At 44.1% G+C, this 16,748-nt stretch overlaps 1 protein-coding gene across 1 annotated transcript in view; it reads left to right on the forward strand.

Annotated features, from left to right (window-relative positions):
* Positions 1–16,155, forward strand: part of mtss1lb (MTSS I-BAR domain containing 2b) — a 183,532-nt gene extending 167,377 nt beyond the window's left edge. The window contains exons 10-15 of the mRNA XM_063189164.1: positions 1–122; positions 3,520–3,594; positions 6,002–6,160; positions 7,072–7,281; positions 11,717–11,909; positions 14,825–16,155. The exon at positions 1–122 is cut by the window's left edge and continues 104 nt beyond it. Coding sequence (XP_063045234.1) covers positions 1–122; positions 3,520–3,594; positions 6,002–6,160; positions 7,072–7,281; positions 11,717–11,909; positions 14,825–15,660 — 1,595 coding nt within the window. The 3' untranslated portion in view covers positions 15,661–16,155. The remainder of the gene's footprint in view (positions 123–3,519; positions 3,595–6,001; positions 6,161–7,071; positions 7,282–11,716; positions 11,910–14,824) is intronic.
* The last annotated feature ends 593 nt before the right edge of the window (positions 16,156–16,748 follow it).

Below are 16,748 nucleotides of genomic sequence, written 5' to 3' on the forward strand. Positions count from 1 at the left end.
CAGGGGGAGTGGCAGCCCACCGCCTCAGCAGCGTCTCCTCGCACGACTCCGGCTTCATCTCGCAGGACGCCAACGTCTACTCCAAGCCCCCCTCTCCCATGCCCTCTGACATCACTAGCCAAGTAAGTCACGTTATATTACTTTATTATTACATTACATTACATTACATAATAATAATAATAATAATAATAATAATAATAATAATAATAATAATAATAATAATAATAAGCCATATTATAACGTCTACTCCAAGCCCCCCTCTCCCATGCCCTCTGACATCACTAGCCAAGTAAGTCACGCTATATTACTATGCATTACCACACTGTAATGTCTACTCCAATGTGTAGTCCAAGCCCTCCCCCCCCCTCTCCCTTGCCATCTGAGATCACTAGCCAAGCAAGTCATATTATGTAGCATAAAATTACATTATAAAAGCCATACTATAACGTCTACTCCAAGCCCCCCTCTCCCATGCCATCTGACATCACTAGCCAAGTAAGTCACACTATATTAATAATAATAATGATAATTTATTGTTTAAAGTGCACCATACAACATGGTCTCGAAACACTGTAAAACAAAAATGGAAAAAAAAAAAAAATAGAACAATGAATTAACTCTAAAATATAATAAAAGAAAATTATGAGGAAAATAAAAATGATGGGGAAATAATCAAAATGTAGTACATGGTCATTTAAACAAGCTTAATACTAAAAAAGTATAGGTGGAAAAAATTAAATAAAAATAATAAGAATAGAAATAGGAGCCTAAGACAAAAGACAAAATTATAAAGAAAAGACCAATACCACTTTGCATTACCAAACTGCAACATCTACTCCAAGCTCCCCGCCACCCCCTGCCCATGACATCACTAGTGACATCGCTAGTGAAGTATATCACATTATATAACTTAATCACAGAAGCAACATTATAAAGTTCGCTCCAAGCCCCCCCCCTCCCCACCATGCCATCTGACATCACTAGCCAAGTAAAGTAAGTCACACTTTATTACTTTACATTACCACACTCTAATGTCTACTCCAAGCCCCCCACCACCCAACCCTGCCCATGACGTCACTAGCGAAGTAAGTCATATTATATTACTTAAAATGACAACATTATAACGTCTACTCCAAGCCCCCCTTACCTATGCCATTTGACATCAATAGGCAAGTAAGTCACATTATACACTAAATTACTTTACATTACATTACATTACATAAGCAACACTGAAACGTCTACTCACTACATCACTAGCCAAGTAAATCCCGTTATATTTCATGTAATATATCACAGAAGCAACATCATAATGTGTAGTCCAAACCCCCCCTCGACCACGACCTCCGACCTCATTGGGCACTATATACAAGTATATACAGGTATATACAAGGAAATACTACATCACAACAATACTACATTATTACTATGTTGTCTACTTCAAGCCACCCTCGCTCACGCTCATTCATTTATATTATATACAAACCTCAACTCCGATGAAGTTGGGACGTTTGGTAAACAGTGAATAAAATCAAAATGCTATCATTTTCAAAACATTCAATCTATTCATTAGATGGAGAATAGTGAAAAGACAACATATTAAGTGTTAAAACTGAGAAGAAATATTGTTTTGGGGGACATATGTACTCATTTCTAATTTGATAAATCCAACACGTCTCAAAAGAGTTGGGACGGGGACAATAAATGGCAGCAAATGTCGAGGAAGACTAAAAACAAAACAAAAGACAACACTTAACAGTTAAATACATTAACCGATGAGATGATTTTATATAAAAAACAGTGTTAATTCCTATCTTGGACATGATTTCACCAGCTTAAATGGTGGGTGTATTCCTTGTCATGTTTTGCAATGTTTTCCTTTCTGTAGTGCTTACAGTGTGACAGGTCTTGACCAAAAACCCACCATTTCATCACCTGCTGGTCCTTATGATGGAGCCAAACTGTTAAAACATAGTAGAGAATGCAATTTGACCTTACTATAATATAATGCATGAGTGGCTTTTCATGCTGTTTAAAACCCATTTATACCATTCAGCACTGTATTTAACTCTACAGATGAGTGAGAACATCTTAACCAATGCACTACTGCACCCGCATGCCATCATGGAGGCTGACTTTTGAAGCTAGCACTAACACAAGTTGGATGGTCCATTTTTACTGTAGCACAGGATGTGCAATGCTCTATTATTGTCAAAAAGAATGGACTTCTACAACTTCTGCTGACTTCTGTAAGCAAAGGATAGTTTCCCATGTCTTCTGGGTCTATTTCAAGTGAGCTCAGGTGCTTAGGAGAATGTTACACCCCTGTATCATTTTCATGCATTAAGCATTCTTAATATGGTAAATTTTCAATAGCTCTAGCACTCCAGGAATTAGAGTGAGACTACAGCCAATATATATTTCATGATGTCATGAACCTATACAATGATTTTATTAACAAAAATATGTCTTATATACACTCAATCGTGGTAAATCAAAGGGAATTAAAAAATGTATGTAATAACTATGGTAATTATTCCCTTTGCATCTTTAATTCTGAGTGACTCAGCCTCTCTGTAATGATCTTATACCTGGACACCTATATTGTCCGTCAGTACAATTCATTTTGAAATGTTCTTCTTTGTTGTTTTATCTTATTTGGATGTTTACTAAATTTCACTGATCCCCGTCCCAACTCTTTTGAGACGTGTTGGATTTATCAAATTAGAAATGAGTACATATGTCCCCCAAAACAATATTTTTTCTCGGTTTTAACACTTAATATGTTGTCTTTTCACTATTCTCCATCTAATGAATAGATTGAATGTTTTGAAAATGATAGCATTTTGATTTTATTCACTGTTTACCAAACGTCCCAACTTCATCGGAGTTGGGGTTTGTAGACAACAACTTACCATATAACATGCAAATCAAGGTAGGCTACAGATATGCAGAGGAGAACAGGATAATACAGACAACAACTGACCCCGGATCCATAAATTAAACCACGCAGTACAGTCACAATAAAATGTAGTTCATGGCTGTTATGTGTTTCAGTGGTCATTAAAATGTCTCATTGAAGCATTTACTACTGTATAGATGTATTTAACCGCTGTGGTGCTGTTCTCTCATGTTGTTATGTTTACCACAGATCCATATCCATATATTGAACCATGCAGTAAAGTCACAATGTAGGCTACAGCAGTTCATGGCTGTTATGCATTTCTGTGGTCATGAAAATGTTTCATTGAAGCATTAAATAGATGTATCTAACCGCACACTTGTTTAACCTCATGCTCCTTTATCCAGAGCGAACATTGTTATTGTTTATCGTTCGCTCTGAATAAAGGAGCATAAAGTCTGATAAAGTGTGCGGTAAACTTTTTCCTTTTGAAGTATTGCATGCGTCTGCGTTCACCAGGACCTAGATGCTGGGCATGGATCTTGGAACTTGTGTATACGTAGATGTAACTACCCATTAATGGTCCTGTCCTCTCATTTTGTTCTGTTTTGTTATTGTAGAAGTCTTCTAGCTCTGCATCTTCAGAGGCCTCAGAGACATGTCAGTCAGTGAGTGAGTGCAGCTCACCCACAACGGTAAGATTCACACACACATGCACACAAACATTACAGACACACACACACACGCACGCACGCACGCACGCACGCACGCACGCACGCACGCACGCACGCACGCACACAAACATTACAGACACACACACGCACACACACACACGCACGCACGCACGCACGCACGCACGCACGCACACAAACATTACAGACACACACACACACACACACACACGCACGCACGCACGCACACAAACATTACAGACACACACACGCACACACACACACACACACGCACGCACGCACGCACGCACGCACGCACGCCTCGTGCACACACACACAAACACACACACACAAACACACACACACACACACACACGCACGCACGCACGCCTCGTGCACACACGCACGCACGCACACACACACGCACACACACACACACACACACACACACACACACACACACACACACACACACACACACACACACACACACACACACACACACACACACACACACACACACACACACACACACTAACTACAACATCATATGCTTCATATGTGTATTCATGGTGAGGTCAAGTTGCATGTAGCGTTGCTATATCTGTATTGGAATTGTAGCATCAATTGTATGTATGTAGGAATGGATATTGTTTTTGTGTTGTCATTGCTTTAAATACTGTATAAAATATTCCCATATGCTAGAAACATGTTATCATAAGCCATATTCATGTATGTATGGAATGGTGCATACATGTCAGCTAATGTGTACGTATGTGTGTTGTATTGTATCGTACGTGCAGTTGTATGGATGTAGTGTACAGCACGTATGTCCTGTTAGGTTTGGTGTTAGTCGGAGATGGGCCTCAATGGCAGGACGGGGTATAATAATGATTATAATAATAATAATAATAATAATAATAATAATAATAATAATAATAATAATAATAATACATCTTATTTAAAAGCGCCTTTCAAAACACTCAAAGACACAGTACAGACAGAATCAATAGTAGAATAAGACATGCACACTATTATTCTAATTACAGTAGGAGCTTCTGAGTTTTGTTCCGCATTTTCTTGACTGCACCATGACTGCTCCGGCTCAGGTGACTAGCGGAGATATAGTCTACTCCAAGTGCCAAACCTGTTTTTTTTTTTTTAACCCAGAGGTAGTCGTAAACAAGGCAGAAGGAGAGCTCATCCGCCATTTGCTTTAGATAGGGGAAAGAGTCTGTGAGCTCTTTCATTAAATGCTTTACTACCACTGGGTTAAAGCACTGGGAGGTCTGTGTAATTACTCCAAGATGAGTTGTTAGGATAAAGAATGAGCAAGAGACGGTATGCAGCATGGGAGGCATTAAAAACGTGTAGCTAACACTAACTGAATTGGGAATTGAAAAATATGTATAATCAACATTTTCAATTGAAGTTTGTAATTACGTTAGTATTAGGCTATTAAGCTATCAGTTATACTATATTAGGCTATTAGCTACCAGTTCGTCATCAGATCTGTTTTGCCCCAAATTCTCTTTTATCAATCTCTGCCCAGTTACCTGAGGGTTATAGATTTTTTTTCATGCTGCACCATTCTTCTCTAACCCAACAACAGTGTAATAAACCCCAAATTTACAATTCATCTGCTCTCGTCATCTTAGAATCGCCACCTCTAACCTCTTCCTGTCAACGTCAGCACAAGTGTGTGTGTCCAAATGACTGTACATTCTGTGCCTTCAAATCAAAAACACATTTCCTGCTTGGAATTAATCAGAAACGCCTAATCGATAAGTCTGATTGACCAGTCCCATCAGGAAATTTGGCCTGCAGTTGTAAAATCAACAGTTTGATTTCAAATGCTTTGAATCTGTTTTACTGAATACTGTAGAATGGAACATTGGTGTCTATTCTAATTCTAATATACAGTCATTGGTGTGTCCATACACGTAGTGGCCACATGCCCGCCACATTGCCTTCCTTCCCTGCCTCCCTGCCTCCCTGCCTCCCTCGCTGGGGATGGGCAGTGATGGAAAACCTGGACTCTGAAGCTATAATCCAGTTCCACATATTCCAAAAGACCAGGTTTACCTGTTGCCAATACATGGGTTCTCAATTTTTGTTTTCCCCTAGCTGCGCAACGCTGGCTACGCACAACTCAACCTCTTATTGTTGGAAACCGCTGTCAAAAAATGAGCTCACGTGGTTGGCTGCCAGTGTCTTGCCTCTCCTCACAACACTGTGTTTATGAAAACAAACAAAAACATGTATTAGGACATTTGGACCGATAAAGTCAGGTCATTTGGAATATGTGGCTCTGGATTACAGCTTCTGACACCAGGTTGCCTATGCATATGCGGGGTGGCGGGTGGCGGGTGGCTGCAAGTGACGGCCCTCTCTGACCGATCCTGTCCTGTCTCTCCATTGGTTCCCGCAGTTTGGCTCGTCCTTCGCTACCTTCCGCCCTGCTCTCTCTCACACTGGCTCCATCAGGCCTTTCTCTGTCATAATTCCTGCGTCCTCCTCCCCACCCCACTATAACTACTCCCCCGGATCCAACACCTCCTCTCCCACATCAAAGGTCCCTTGCTGGAAGGTTTGTTGTCATCGAGCACTATGTTTTGCTTTTTGCGGTTCTTCTGGGTTGTGTTTCTCGACAACACCGTTGCTAATTAAGTTAGCAACTTACTTGGTTGCAATGCAATTCCCCATTGGCAACCTACTAAGTTGCTAACTGGTTAGCATCAATGCTTTCGAGAAACAGGGTCCTGGACTGGGTTTGGTTTGATTTGGTTTGATTTGGTTTGGTTTGGTTTGGTTTGGTTTGGCTTGATTTAGATTGTTGTTGTTTTTCCTTCTTTGATTTGGGCTTGACTTGGACTTGATTTTGGAGATCTGGGTTTTTTTGTTTTGTTTCTTTGCTTGATTTGCACCTCTTTGTGATTAATGCTTATTGACAAAATGCTTGCTTGTTAATTTGATCACCTGCCTTAACTCATCCATAACATCCTTGATTTATTTTGCTCTCTAACTGCTATGCCTTTTCTTGTTTTTGCTTAACATCTCATCCTGTGTTTAGTCTGAAATCTCCCATCTCTCGGGAGATTCACTAAACAGAGCCGGTCAAGTGTAGCATGCTTGATCTGATGCTTTGGGCATTACAGCAAACACCAAAACCTTTCATACACCAAATTGGCAACAGCTACCCAAACGTCTCCACCACGTTTGTGAATTGTGTGACCAACACACCATGTGTGAAGTGAACCTTCCTCTTTGACCTCCCCTCTCCCCTCCCCTCCCCTTCCCCTTCGGAACCGACTCTCAAACTGCTGGATGTGGACGAGTCCCCACCCCCCCCCCCCCCCTCCCCTCCCTCTCTCTTTCTCTTCATCTCCTTCATCAAAGGAGGAGGAGGAGATTGAGTTGTTGGAGTGGTTGTTCTCGTTCAATTGTGTCTTTTTTGTCTGGTAAAATAACCTTCCACCTGAACGCCCCCCCCCTCTCCAGGATTGGTCCAAACAGGGGGGCTGTGAGCCGCCTTTAGCCACCACACTGCAGCGGAGGAGGGAGCAGGGGGACAGGCAGGGCGGGGTGGCCGAGGCGGCCATGCCCCCCCCTGGACCCCCGGCCTACGCTCCGCCCATGCACCCCACACATCCCACACACCCAGAGGACCCCCAGAGACCACGGATGGCGGCGGTTGGCATGGCAGGAAAGGTGAGTTTTAACGTGCAGTATGAGACGGCGTTGGTCGTCTGTCTGTCTGTCTGCCAGTGTTTTTAGATGCGTCCTAGCATCTCTGTAAGTGGGTATGTCCGTCCGTCCGTCCATCCATCCATCCGTCTGTCGTTCTGTCCGTCTGAAACTCATTCTTTAAATCAGCCGAAACACGACCGCCTTTTTTCGCGTTATTCTCTTCACTTTTGTGCTTTTGGATGCATCTTTGTCCGCCTGTCAGACTTGTTTTCTGATTAGCGGGTTGTTAGCGCTCTATGTGTGGTTAGCGCTATATGCGTATTTGGCACCGAAGTCTATGTTCTCTGACTTACAGAGAAGTCGCATGTCTGACGTGCACCCACTGTAGCTGCAGTGCAGCAATAGGGCTGGCTGTTTGCCTTCAGCCTCAGTTCACATCAGATATGTGAGGCGCACATTGTACTCTATTACAGTAGCCTACCTAGCCTTGTGCAAAAACTAAAATAACTTTTTTCTGAAAATATCCAAATTTTTTAAATTCACTGCTATCATATGTGAAATCCAGGGCAAGATATAATCAGGATTTAGCTTGACTCACTCCATTCACTTCCATTCAAAATTGTAGCGAGTTGAGGAAGGGAATGACCTCAGCATCCCATTGACTTGAACCAGAGAATTGTATATGAGAGTGAGATAAAGCAGGCGGGTTCTTTTCCGGGTATCCACTTTACGTCGGGTGAACGCCCCTTTCGGAGACCTTCGATTAGGAGACCTTCAGAGTCTTGGTGTAGAGAATAAATGGAGTCCCCTTAGCGCTGTAGATGGCGGTAGCGCACGTCTTGTGCAAACACCACGAAAAGGGAAGAAGAAGGAGGCACAACGCCCCCTTAGGAGACCAAATTTTGAGCACACTCTTTTGCATTGAGTGGGTGTGTTTTGATTCCTCTTATTATATTTCCAACCTCTTTGACTTGAACCCTTCATGTCTCGTTAGTGATGAAGTGTCTGCTGCCGATGACCTGTCCATGGTGCTGAAGCGCCTTTGCATGTGATGTCATATATAACCATGTTAACCCATCGTGTGCAGTAAGTAGGATGGTGATAAGGTCTCCTGCCACCAGTAACCTGGCCATGATCTAAGCACAAGCAGGAAGTGTTTGTGTGTGTGTGTGTGTGTGTGTGTGTGTGTGTGTGTGTGTGTGTGTGTGTGTGTGTGTGTGTGTGTATGAGAATAAGGGGTGGGTATCGCCAACCACCTCCCGATACAATACTCATCCCGATACAGGGGATACGATCAGGGGCGTATCCAGGACATTTTTACTAGGGTGGCCAAGATGACACACAAATATAGTCTGAGGTGGCCATGGAATCATGGAATTATATACACATACGGGGGTCCTCCCACACAGAAAATGTTGCATTTATTCTATGCTATTTCCTGCATTTTAAAGAAAAGCACCAGTGAACTTCAAATACAATATTTTGTAGTAGTATAAAATATATATATATATATATATAGTATTGAAATGTTCTATGTTTAGGTCTTTGTTTTCTATGTACGTATTCACAGAAATTAAAGATAAATGCACACACATATCCTCATTAAGTTATTTTAATGTGCCAGGCTTTTAATTGAAAGTGCAGTGTAATCTGGTTAAATGCTATGCATTCACATATAAATATGCATAATTGGCCATTTTTAAATAACTGAAGTATGAGAGAGTAGACACCAACTTCATGAATGACATCTGAACCTGACATACCATGCTCAGTAGGTGGAGATCCAGACAACACAGATTCACAGTCAGTCTCCTCCTCCTCCAAATGTGGCTGGTCAACTGTGGTAATACAAGGATAGTTTAAAATGACAGACAGACAGACAGACAGACAGGTCCATGCACATATACATATAATACAAATATTTAGTTCATCATCTTCTGTCTCAACATTTGTCAGCTGTTAAACCCTTTAATGCATGGCGTTATACCTTTGTCGTTACCAGAGTTACCATAGTGTATTACTAAAGACCCTGTGTTATGTAGTGTGGCACTATGACAGAACCTTTTTGATGACAATAACAGTGTTCCACTGGTTGAACGGTGTGCATGAAAGGGCTACATGTAACTAATTCAAACTTTCCATGCACAACCTACCATCTTGTATTGGGGTAGTGGACTGCTCATCAACACTATCCCTAGGCTGCTGGCTTGTGTGGGCATCTGCACTGGTGCTGGTACTGGCTGTAGCTGACTCTGACTCTTTTTTTTTCTTGATAAAGAAGCTCTCAATATCGTTTCTTCTCTTCATCTTAATGTCACTCACTGGAGGAAATGTAATCAAATCAATGCAACCAATTAATCATTCAATCAACTCACTTCTAAGCATAGTAACTGGCTACAATATCAGAGGGATTATTGTCGAATTGGCAGAGTACACATGTTGTGTTCATGAGTTTTGTGTTCGTGGTTGTGGTTCCCCTTAGAGTAACAACTTTGACTTCATTCAACAATGTCAGAATACAAAAAAAACCTATATTATTGATGTTGACAGTGTCAGATGTCAAAGCAGTGGCATATGGTTTTAACAAAGAAATTACATGACGTGAATTTCAAGTCTGAGGCGCAGTCGGCCTGCAAGGCAATTACAGCTGTGAGCAGTGGCTGATTCTAAAGCCGTGGCTGCAGGGTTTTAGCAAAGAAATTACATGACGTGAATTTCGTTGGTGAACAAACTCACATCTGTACCATGATTTTGTGTGCGTGACGATTTATTTTCGCTACGTTTGATCAAAAGGATTACGATATATTGACACATTTGAGGTCAAATATGTACCGCAAATTTAGCTATTGGGGGGGGAGTCATACTCTGAAGTGGGCTAGCGCTGTGGGTTTAGGCAACACATCTGTGACTGATGTGAACTTGCTTACTCTAAAGAGGCAGAGGTGCTCTTTACTATGACTTACTCCGACTTTATTTAAGTTTGATTTAAACTCCAAGAAAAGTCAAGACAATCGAAGAAGCAAAGGAGAAGCTTCTCACTGAGAGAAGGTATCACAACAATCATAGTCCAGTTTAGCATTAGTTCATTTCACATGCTAGGTTTCGAGCTAGGTACTGACGTCTGCCTACCGATCCTGACTGTAGATAACAACCGACTACCCTTTCCAATGTGTGGCCAATGGGCCAATGCTAGCCATGCCATGTCCCTATCCAAACGGTTTCATATTAACTATCCTGTTATCAACAAAAAAATAAACTGACGTGCACGTTAGGATTGTGCTGTGCTACTAACTTGGTTTGCAGCTGCCACAACACTAACTTGCTCTCATTTAGTCATGTTGTTGTTTCGTGTAGCTATCTCGTATTTTGGCTCTTCCTGGCTGCTAATACTTACATAAAGTTTTCAAAATTAGGTTTTCCAACACATTCAGACAACCAACAAATCATTAAATTGCCATACCTTATTGTCCAAATTAGACTGTCCAGGCAGTTAGTGGATGCGGTCTCTCGTGAAGGAACTGCAGGTGACACAGTGCTCCTCAGCATCGCTGGTGCGGGGTTGCCAGATCTTTCACGATAAATAAGCGACTATAGGGGCAGCAGGCAACACGCAGTGGTCATCTCGTGTAAGCCTACTGATCAGAAATCAGCCTTGTGCAGCATCAGTCCAACGACTGTCGTGTTAGTTAAAGTGTAAAACTGACCCTAGATCTGTCAGCCAGCGATCACCATGGATTGACAGTTTTCTCTTGTTTGTTGTTGGGTTGACGAACTTGAATGATTACCTGATAATTACCTATTATTGGTCTTATACTGTTGTTATTATTGTATATTTATTTATTTATTTTTAAAAATATATATTTTTTATTAATTACTTGTCGAATCAAGGGTGGCCAGTAGGGTGGACAATAGCGTCCCAGGGGTGGCCCTGGCCACCCCCTGCCCCCCCCTAGAATCGCCAGTGGATACGATACGATACGATACATTGTGATATATCGTGATACATGTGTATCGTAGACCTTGTGTATTGTAGACCTTCATTTTTTGTTTTTATTCATTTTTTTTTAGAATTTTTTAAATAGACATGAAGGACCAAATGATTTTCTGTAGAGCAACAGTTACACTGTAGTGAATGTAAAAGACTGCCTTCACAAAACGGTGGGTCTGGCAGTTTCAATGTAGCATTCAAAATTCAATTTATGCTATTAAATGATATATCGATACTGACACCTCCGATACGATGTGCATATCGATGTGCATATCGTGCATATCGTATCACTTACGGATATTTTGAACACACCCCTAGTGTGAATGTGTGTATGTGTGTATGTGTGTGTGTCCGTGTGTGTGTCCGTGTGTGTGTGTGTGTGCGCGTGCGCATGTGTGTGTTCATGTGTGTGTATCTGTTTTATGTATCTCTTTGCTTGTGTATACTATGCGTATCATGTTAACTCTTTGTGTCCTGTTGGCACGGCAGCCGCAGCATGGTGAGGAGGTGTCTCCTGCCGCCAGTGACCTGGCCATGGTGCTGACACGCGGCCTCAGCATGGAGGCTCAGAAGAGCAGCCGCGACTCCCTGCAGTACTCCAGCGGATACAGCACCCAGACCACCACCCCATCCTGCTCAGAGGACACCATCCCCTCCCAAGGTACCACAGCACATCATCAACATACACATCACACGTACAGTACAGTAACACACATTTACACAGCACCCAGACCACCAACCCCTCCTGCTCAGAGGACACCATCCCCTCCCAAGGTAGCACAGCGCATCATCAACATACACATACAGTACAATACAATACAGTACAATACAGTACAGTACCACACGTTTACATAGAACCCAGGCCACCACCCCCTCGTGCTCAGAAGACACCATCCCCTCCCAAGGTAGCATGAAACAGCAGCTATATATGACCCTGGCGTGGCCAACCGGTAGGGCACTCCCCTGCCATGCGGCTGACCCGGGTTCGATTCCCCGCCCTGGTCCTTTGCCGACCCCTCCCCATCTCTCTCCCCATTCGCTTCCAGTCCACCTCTCACACTGTCCTGTCAAAAAAAACTCGTCAAAAAAATAAAATAAAAAAGAAACAGCACCTATATACAGCAGTACAGTAGATGTACAGTACTCAATGCAGCAGCAGACTACCACCCCATGCAGACAGGCACACGGTTAGAAGAGGACTACTGAAGGAAGAAAAATCCGCAGTCAATTTGACCCCAAATTATTTTAAGTGTATTAAACATAAATGGAACATCCATATTTTCCTAAAACATGTTCCAACCTGTCTAGATTATGTCAAATACATGAACAGAATATTTTGCTTTATTTAGGGCTCTAATAACTAAAAATATGTATGATGAGGACGAGGGCAAAAACTAATGCAAGGCAACTTTTGGGCAGTTGTTGCACATTTTCGCCTGGTCATGGATTAGTTCTTTTGGTGTGTGGGCTGTGTGTGGGGGTGCTAGGACTTATCTAAAGGGCATTTTATGTCCCCAACAGAGCAACAGTAAATATCTGACACATAAACCGGTGCAAAAGTTTTTGCTTCTACTGATTTTGTAGACATTTAAATGGCTGGGGTCAAAATGACCCCAAGGGTCACGGATGTAACCTAAATCTGAGGATGACAGGAGGGTTAAAGAGGACTACCCTGGCCACGCCCTCCTTGTGATGCACCTCCATCGGCGTTGGTACTAGTCAGGCCAACCGCAATATAAATATTATTTCTGAGCTCCGGAGAAATAAGGAAATCGACCCACTTTGTCAGGAAGCAATCAACTTTGAGCAGCTCCAACGGCCCTGGGTAGAGGGGTGTTTAAGGCGGTGATGTGGTTTAAGCTTCGGCACAGCCTTTTCTGTCCTCGACCAGTTGCAAACCGAGGAAGGCGGGTCAAAAAACATGCATTTTGGGAAACGCTATCCATTATGCGGGGTCCGCTCATTTTTCCGACGCACCATTGGTCCTATGCGTCAATGTTCCGAACGTTTCCCATTGATCCTACAGCACTTAGTCTCAGATAACTTTTTACCAATTAAATTAAACCCTTTGTCCCGACAGTCCAATGTTCCGACCAAAAGCTGCTTTAGATCCCCGTCATCTCTGAACCCTACGCAGTGGTCATGCTGCTGTCTGTGACAGGTTAGGTTTAGGGAAAGTTTTGGTCAAGGCACAAATTTAAAACTCAGAAACATTGCAATGACAGGTTAGGGTTAGGAATGGTTTTGGGTAGGGCACAATTTTAAAACTAGGCAACATTGCATTAATGACAGGTTATGTTTAGGGGTGGTTTTGGTAAGGGCACAGCAAGACCGACTTTATCTAGTGCTCGTCGCAGCGCATGCAGCTGAAGTCTACTTGGCACCGGGAAAGCAGGACATACGACCTGGGATGACCAACCCCAAACAGCCATTGGTCGGAACATTGAGCTGTCGGAGCAAAGGGTTTCATTTAATTATTTCGAGTTAGTGGGCTGTAGGATTAATGGGGAATTTTCGGAATATTGACGAATCGGACCAAAGGGGTGTCGGAAAAATGACATGCTACCCCGTTATGCTCTTGTTCAGGCCAATTCTCGGAAGAGATTTGAAATTCGATAATCATGCAAGAAGAGGACACCACACCATTAACGGATTCTGTTCTGTTCTATTCTATTCTATTCTATTCTATTCTATTCTATTCTATTCTATTCTATTCTATTATTCAGTATGTTTAAAGTTGACTCTGGCAACAGGGTCAATGAGACTAGCACCTATTTAAATGAATAACAAGACATGAGTATCACTTTTTAATAAGGGATTTCAGTGTGACACAGTCAACCACAACACTGAAACACATCATAGAAATGCCATCTGTACAGATAATAGGCTATTGGCAGTAGATCAAGCCGATCATATGCAGACACTCACCACCCACCATCTTGCATTTCTTTGGGCTATTGGGTTGTCCCATTGTGGTGTCTCTACTCCATTAAGGAAAGTCTGTGACTCGGTCACGTGCTAATCATAAAAGACTGACAAAAATCTGAAGTCTGCTGTCCTCAGACTCACACGTCAAGGTCTCCAGACTTAATCATGCTTGAGGCTATGGCGCGATGAACACTTAATCTTCGCACATCTGTCTCATTTCCACATGTCACTATAACAAACATTAATTACTACCACACCAAAAGTCTGCTAGCACAACTTCCTTTCTTTTTCTTTTTTGAAGATACTTTCAGCGAAACGCATTAAGCTCTAATGAAGTAATAAAAATGCTTGATGTGATAAATATTCTGTTAGTGTGTGAATCCCCTAGCCACCCCTAGTTCATAAATTACTGTAGCTGTGCGTGTGCTTGTGCTTGTGCTGCTGCGTGCCGTGCGTGTCTATAGGTCATGTGTGCATATTCTATGCATTAATATTGTCCATGCTCCTCCTCCTCCTCCTCCTCCTCTTCTCTTCCTCTTGCTCCTCCTCCTCCTCCTCCTCCTCCTCCTCTTCCTCTTTTCCTCCTCCTCCTCCTCGTCCTCTTTTCCTCCTCCTCCTCCTCCTCCTCCTCCTCCTCTTGTCCTTCAGGGTCAGACTACGACTGCTACTCCGTGAACGGCGACACAGAGGCAGATGGCCAGGCCGACTTTGACAAGTCCTCCACCATCCCGCGACACAGCAACATCGCCCAGAACTACCGTCGCATGATCCAGACCAAGAGGCCAGCCAGCACGGCCGGCCTGCCCACCGGAGTGGCCGGTCCGTCGGGCGGAGGAGGAGGAGGCGGCGGCGGTGGGGGTGGTGGTAGTGGGACTCCAGGCACCGCCACCATCCGCCGCACGCCCTCCACCAAACCCGGGGTGCGTCGTGCCCTCTCCAGCGCGGGTCCCATCCCCATCCGACCACCCATCGTCCCCGTGAAGACCCCCACCGTGCCGGACTCGCCCGGAGGCTACCCGGGCCCCCCTGCCCGCGTCGGCAGCGAAGAGTGCGTGTTCTTCGCGGGCGAGGACGGCACGTCCGGGGCGCTGGAGTACGTCAAGGCATCGCCCAAGCGCCTAAGCCTACCCAACACGGCCTGGGCCAGCGGAAGCGGCATCGAGATGAGCATCTACGCGCAGGGTGGCGCTGGCGGCGCCATTGGGCACGACGAGGACCAACTACAACTGGCCGCCAACCGCCACAGCCTGGTGGAGAAGATCGGCGAGCTGGTGGCGAGCGCCCACGCCCTGGGGGAGGGCCAGTTCCCCTTCCCCTCGCTGCCCGACGACCCCCCGCCGCACCACCATGGCGGCCCCACCGCCGCCACCGGCCAGCACCAGTCCCGGTCACGCGGGGGCGAGGACATGCTGGTCACCATACGCCGCGGCGTCCGGCTCCGCAAGACCGTCTCCAACGACAGGTCCGCGCCCAGGATCTTGTGATGGGCTTTCATCCTGAACAGGGGGGGTGGGGGAATGAAGGAAGGAAAGAATGAGGAGAGAAGGAAAGGAAGAAAATGGGGGTGGAAATGTTGAAGGAAAATGTACGACGAAAGTGTTTCTTTCCCCCACACCAACCCCCCCCCTGCACCCCTCTCCTCGAATTATGCTGTGACTCTTTAGAGAATGACGAATGAAAAAAAGAGGCTTAAAAATAACAATTTAAAAAAAGAGCTGTTAGAGTAAATAAATGATAATGATAAAAAAACAATGTAATGATGATAATTAATGACGTAAAAATTATGGCGTGCGTACATTTGAGAGTTGAGCCTCTGTAATGTTTAGTAGCGTGTCCGGACGCATGTTTGTGTAATTAACACCGTCACCACTAGAGGGAGTCTCGGGCTGGAGCCAGATGATGCCAGGATCTGTTGAGAGATTTGAGGGACCTGCTCTTCCTGCCAAACAAACCTCCTGGAGTCACAGACACACACACACACACACACACACACACACACACACACACACACACACACACACACACACACACACACACACACACACACACACACACACACACACACACACACACACACACACACACACACAAGAACTAATACAAACACACTCACAAACCCAAATTTACCCGATATAGATGAAATTGCCCCCTTGAGAGTGTAGTTGGCAGAGGATGCTTTCAGGAGTGTTAGCGTGTGAAGAAAACAGCTCTACCTACTCACTCCTAGGTTTTCTAGGTCTATCATCACCCCACTGGCTCACAAAGAGGTTACGTAGTCCTTTAGCAGTTGTCTGTAATTGGTTTGCGTGTTTGTCAGTTTTCGAGGGAGGCTTGAGGGGGGGAGGGGTAGGGTTTGGGGGGGTATGGGGTACAATGTGCTCTGCTGCAGGTCAGCTGGTGGCTTTTTGGGAGTGGGGGGGGGGTAAGACTTAGGGGTTAGGCTGGGGCTTTATTGGGGAAAGTAGTGTGGGGGGGCAGGCACAGAGGGAGAGCTTTCCTTTTACTGGCATTCACAGTAGTCTCTGTTGCTTATACAGTAACCCTTTTTACGTTGCAACTTTCAAGGTTTTTG

The sequence above is a fragment of the Engraulis encrasicolus genome, chromosome 22 (assembly GCF_034702125.1).
Source record: "Engraulis encrasicolus isolate BLACKSEA-1 chromosome 22, IST_EnEncr_1.0, whole genome shotgun sequence".
In the NCBI taxonomy this organism is placed as follows: Eukaryota; Metazoa; Chordata; class Actinopteri; order Clupeiformes; family Engraulidae; genus Engraulis; species Engraulis encrasicolus.